The sequence below is a fragment of the Chiloscyllium punctatum genome, chromosome 6, assembly GCF_047496795.1.
Source record: "Chiloscyllium punctatum isolate Juve2018m chromosome 6, sChiPun1.3, whole genome shotgun sequence".
Lineage (NCBI taxonomy): Eukaryota > Metazoa > Chordata > Chondrichthyes > Orectolobiformes > Hemiscylliidae > Chiloscyllium > Chiloscyllium punctatum.
Window position 1 is genome coordinate 58,133,540 of NC_092744.1, and position 6,000 is coordinate 58,139,539.

General features: G+C 39.8%; 1 protein-coding gene across 3 annotated transcripts in view; it reads left to right on the forward strand.

Annotated features, from left to right (window-relative positions):
- LOC140478991 (NACHT, LRR and PYD domains-containing protein 1a allele 5) overlaps positions 1-3,543 on the forward strand; it is a 90,774-nt gene extending 87,231 nt beyond the window's left edge. For 2 of the 3 annotated variants that reach the window (XR_011960916.1, XR_011960915.1), the window contains exons 18-19: positions 1,112-1,217; positions 3,089-3,543. Coding sequence is in view for 1 of the 3 variants with exons in the window: in XM_072572730.1 (XP_072428831.1) it covers positions 3,089-3,105 (17 nt within the window). In the remaining 2 variants the exon portion in view is untranslated. The remainder of the gene's footprint in view (positions 1-1,111; positions 1,218-3,088) is intronic. The other variant, XM_072572730.1, reaches the window with a different exon arrangement.
- The last annotated feature ends 2,457 nt before the right edge of the window (positions 3,544-6,000 follow it).

Consider the following 6,000-nt stretch of genomic DNA (forward strand, 5'->3'; position numbering starts at 1 on the left):
CGAGTCATAGAATCATAGAGATATACAGCATGGAAACAGACCCTTTGGTCCAACTCATCCATGCCGACCAGATATCGTAACCTAATCTAGTCCCATTTGCCAGCACTTGGCCCATTTCCCTCCAAACCCATGCTATTCATATAACCATCCAGGTGCCTTTTAAATGCTGTAATTATAGCAGCCTCCACCACTTCCTCTGGAATTCCATACATGCACCACCCTCTGTGTAAAACATTCCATACATGCACCACCCTCTGTGTAAAAAGGTTTCCCCTGAGGTCCCTTTTACCTTTCACCCTAAACCTATGCGCTCTAGTTCTGGACTCCCCCCACCCCAGGGAAAAGACCATGTCTGTTTACCCTACCCTTGCCCCTTGTTTGCAATTGTTCAAAATCCCAGTGTAAAGGCTTGTGGAATTTCAAGCACAAATTACTTCCATTTGCAACTCGGTTTCAATGTTCTTTTGTATTCATTTAGAAGCTATTCTGCCAGATTCCTTCCCTGCGCACAAATTAGCCACACCCCAGAAGAAAAGTAAAATGGCATTTTGGGATCACGGTATTTTCAGCAATACTACTCAAATTGGCTAATGGGCAGAGAACAGCAAGTTAAAAACAATGACTGCAGATGCTGAAAACCAAATACTGGATTAGTGGTGCTGGAAGAGCACAGCAGTTCAGGCAGCATCCAACGAGCAGCGAAATCGACGTTTCGGGCAAAAGCCCTTCATCAGGAATATCCTGATGAAGGGCTTTTGCCCGAAACGTCGATTTCGCTGCTCGTTGGATGCTGCCTGAACTGCTGTGCTCTTCCAGCACCACTAATTCAGAGAACAGCAAGTGGCAATCAGGGTTCTTTTTCAGTTTAGCAACCAGTAATCAGTGGGGCTCCAAAGAGATCAGTGCAAGGATTACAACTGTTCACAATACATATATTAATGATTTGGAGGAAGGCAGCAAAATACTGTGGCCAAACAAAAGCAGTGGAAAGGCGAGTTTCAAGAGTGTTACAAACAATTTAATGAGAGATATTGATAGTTTAAGTAAGTGGGCAAGAAGTTGGCAAATGGGAATATAATGTGTGCAAATGAGATATTGTTTATTTTGGAAGAGAAACCAAAGAACAGACTTATTTAAACAGAGAAAACCTGCCTAAAACTGCAACACAAAGGGGCTTGGAGATTATGGTGCACGGAACCCAGAATGTTTACACACAGGTACAGCACATATTCTGGAAGGCTGAATATTCGAGTGTTGTCCCTTATTTCGGTGGGGGGGTGGGGAGTGGAGTTTAACAATCGGAAAATCTTACTGCAACTGTACAAGGTGCTGATGAGACCATATCTGCAGTACTGTGAGCAGTTTTGGTGCCCTCGTTTAAGGTAAAACATCACTGAGTTTAAAACAATTCAAAGTAGGTTCACTTGGATGATCCCTGGTCTGGAGGATTCGTCTTATGCACAAAGGCTGGAACTCTACCCATTAGAGTTTAGAATAATGAGACATGATCTCATTGAAATATATAGGATTTCTCAGGGCTTGCCATGGTAAATGCTGAGAGAGTGTTTCCCCACATGAGGTAGTGTAGGACCAGGAGCTATCATCTCAGAAAAAGGGGCACCAATTTAAGACTGAGATGAGAAGGAATTTCTTCTCTGAAAGTTGAAAATCTTTGGAATTTGCCACCGTGAGTTGACAAAGCAGAGTTGTGTATATTTAAGGCTGAAATAGATTCTTGATCATAAGGGGAATCAAGGGTTAATGAGAACACATGGGAAAGTGGAAGTGAAGAACACTGGGCGAGCCATAAGTCTGTTGAATGGTGGAGAAGGTTTGAGAGCCTTTTTTATAGACTTATAGTCTATATCAAATTATTACTTTTACCTTTTAATCTTTATTTCTGCTATGAACCAGCACAATCAGTGTTTTAGAACATAATCTTTAACTAATTAATCAGTTATTTTTAAAAACGATCTTTTAAAATGCTGAATGTGCTGCTTCATAGCAGTTATAACAATTAGTGATATGTGATTGATTTTGATCAGAAACTTGAAAAAGAAAATACCTCCTGAAACTGTTACATTTCTAAATATTATTTGTGTCATAATCAAAATTATATCCCAAAGTTAAATTCTTTCTCTTCTTATAACTTTTATATGCAAGGTAGTGGAAACTTCTATTATATTTTGAGTTGCAATCTGAAGTAATTCTAAAATGAAATAGTTGAATACAGAATTAATGAGAGTATTATCTTCACAGATTTACTAGTAATCAAATTATCAAGAGATTTAATGATCATGGTGGCTCAGTGGTTAGCACTGCTGCCTCACAGCACTAGGGACCCGGGTTTGATTCCAGTGGAGTTTGCACATTCTCCCCATGTCTGCATGGGTTTCCTCTGGGTGCTCTGGTTTCCTCCCACAGTCCAAAGATGTGCAGGTTAGATGAATTGGCCATGCTAAATTGCCCATTGTGTGCAGGTCTGGTGCATTAGTCGGGGAAATGTAGAGTAATAGGGTAAGGGAATAGGTCTGGGTGGGATACTGTTCAGAGGGTCAGTGTGCACTTGTAGGGCCAAATGGCCAGTTTCCACACTGTAGGGATTGTATGTAGCTGTATGTAACTTAACAAATTTCTGGAATTCAGTTGATTGAATCTTGAGCAGGAGCATAACCCTTGAATTTCCACAAGCATTGTCTTTATTTCCCATCATAACCTTAGTACAGTGAGAATGGAGAGGTTCTTAGGTAATGGCTGTTTTCACCCATTTACAGCATTCCTACAAAGCTTCAGTTTACCTCCTGTCAGTGTTAGAAAAGGAGATTGGGTGAACTGACTTAATCACTCGGCAATTGGGGTGGGCTTTGAATAATTTAAATCTCACCCATTTTGTTCTATTTATCGCAATACATTGTTGGACTGGACTATAGCTGTAATTTTAAATGCATTTATCCAGAATCGCTGTACCATTAGTTTATGACCCTAGCTGATTTTAAATACAGTGGGAATCTGCCCACAGATATGTTCTTTTTGTTGTTTTATTTATTACTTACTTTTATCACCATTTTGTTTCTGTTGTCTCCTCCAGGTTTCTGTAATCAATAAAGGTTCATGAAGAACATGATGAGTAGACTATGTAAGGAGATGTCTTTATGAACGATGGTATAAACTCTGCCACAATAAGTTGCAGTTTGGTTATTTGCAAGTTACGTTTTTATATTGTACACTTCGTTTAAAAAAAGCAAGAATTTAATTTAATTTTTGTACATTATTATCTGAACGAAGCAACTCAGCAGAGAAATTGCTTTTACAAGCACACTAAATAAATTGGCGTATGTAGATCTGCTTCAAAATGTAGAACTTTGTCTATCTCTTACAAGCATTAATCATCACTTGAACATAATGTAAAATTTTCTAGATTCTTGAAAAAAAAATCTGGTAAATTGTGGTTATAAAATGTGGAACATTTGTACAAAATTTTGAGTGCCTGGAGCCTACTTTTATATATGTTTAGAATTATAGTTGGATAGAATAATGTTTTTTACAGAGTAATTAAAATAAATCAACTTTTCTATGAAGCAGTAGTTTCTTTCTTTTTAATTCAGCACGGGCAAACTATGACCTCCAGGCCAAATGCAGCCCTGGTTTTGGTTCCAGCACTTCCTTGCCAACAGAGAAGTGGTATGTGATGAAGAATCGTCCTCTTTTAGAGAAGTCCTCTCTGGACTAAACTGGGGAGCTGTGTTCGGACTTTACTGTTCTTGACATTCAAAAACAACAAAGTTGCAAACAAATTAAAAATTTGGTGCACCTACTTGCAGATGACTGTGTGGTTTATGCATCAGGGAAAACTCACAATCATATCAGTTAACTGCAAGATAGTCCCCTAGGATTGTCAAATTACCAGGACCAATAAGAGATGCCATTCAGTGCCAACACGTTTTATGTAATGTGCATCACCAACAAAAAAGGTTGACCAACAGGTGGCTTTTAAGTTCTTTAATCAAAATCTTCAACAAGTAGATGGGCGATTAATTCTGCAAATTCATTTTAAAAAGAGTCTTCAAACTGGAATTCCAGATTCAGTAGATAATATTTGAGAAATCTTGAATTTCTGAGGATTGCAACAAAAATATAATTCTTATTGCTTACCAAAGAAAATGTCCATCCAAATCTGGCATATGCAAGTTGTGGGTGGGTTCTTTACATTCCCAGATATAAAGAAGATTGAAACTACCATGTGCATGTGCTGCTCAATTCATTATGGAAAATACACTAGTGTCACTGTTGTAGATGTTTTAAATCAAAATTTTCAGGTGTATTTTAAATAACTCCAAAGAGGCCAGTATCCTGTTACCAAGTCACCTTTTATTTACACATGGAGAGTCCTTGACACTGCTTCAGCTCCCTCAGAGCCAGCTCTCAGAGTGAACAGAATGTCTGACACTCCTGTTCTTACCTGTCAGTCAGGGCTCCACGATTGGACCAGGTTAACGGCCCCTGTCAAGAACTCATATTTCATGTTGAAAACAACAATTGCTGGGGGTCACAGCAGGTCAGACTGCATCCATGGAGAATCATAGAGAGTCACTGCAGTGAAACAGACCCTTCAGTCCAACTCGTCCATGGCGACTAGATATCGTAACCCAATCTAGTCCCATTTGCCAGCACTTGTCTCATATCCCTCCAAACCCTTCCTGCTCATATACACATCCAGGTGCCCTTTAAATGTTGTAATTGTAACAGTGTCCACCACTTCCTCTGGCAGGTCATTCCATACACGCACCACCCTCGGCATGAAAAAGTTGCACCTTAGGTCCCTTTTAAACTTTTCCCCCCTCACTCTAAACCTGTGTCCTCTAGTTCTGGACTTCCCCTACCCCAGGGAAGAGACTGTGTCTATTTATCTTATGCACGCCCCTCAGGATTTTATAAACCTCTATAAAGTGACTCCTCAGCCTCTGACCCTCCAGGAAAACAGCCCCAGCCTATTCAGCCACTCCCTGCAGCTCAAATCCTCCAATCCTGGTAACATCCTTGTAAATCTTTTCTGAACTCTTTCAAGTTTTACAACATCCTTCTGATAAGAGGGAGACCAGAATTACACACAATATTCCAAACTTGGCCTAACTAATGTCCTGTACAGCGCAGCATGACCTCCCAACTCCTATATTCAATGCTCTGTCCAGTAAAGGAAAGTATACCAAACATCATCTTCTCTGTCCTGTCTACCTGTGACTTCACTTTCAAGAAACTATGAGCCCGCATTCCAAGGACTCTTTGTTAAGAAACACTTCCCAGGATCTTACCATTAAATGGATAAGTCCTGCTCTGATCTGCCACTACTCAGTCCATTGGCCCATCTGGTCAAGATCCCATTGTAATCTGAGGCAACCTTCTTCACTGTCCACTACACCTACAATTTTGGTGTCATCTGCAAACTTACAATGTTCATATCCAAATTGTTTATATAAATGACAAAATGCAGTGGGTTCATTGTGTCCAAAGTCTGACATTTTCAACTGTGACTAATAGTGTGTCCAGAAAATTTAAAACCATTATGGACTCTTCTAGTGGCAGTACCACCAATGGTGTAACCGTCAGCAGGAGATGGCTCAATGCATCCAAATTCATTACTTGGCCTCATGGACAATATCCCAACTTGTAATTATACAGACTTAGTATTAAAACCCATTGCTGAATTTGGCCTGAAGCTATAGGTGGCACTGCCTTGTTCTCTTTAAGTAGGCCTAACAGGGGTTTGTAGTCCATTATTATTAGAAATTTATGTCTGTAAAGGTACTGACAGAAATTCCTGACTCCAAACATGACTATCAAACTTTCCTTTTCTATTTGTGCGTATTTACGCTCTGCATTAGCCAAAGTCCTGAATGCATACACGATTGGACATTCCTCTCCATTGGGCCACCTCTGAGCTAATACTACCCCAATGCCATATGGGGAGTCATCATATGTCAATACCAGATCTCACGTTGGATC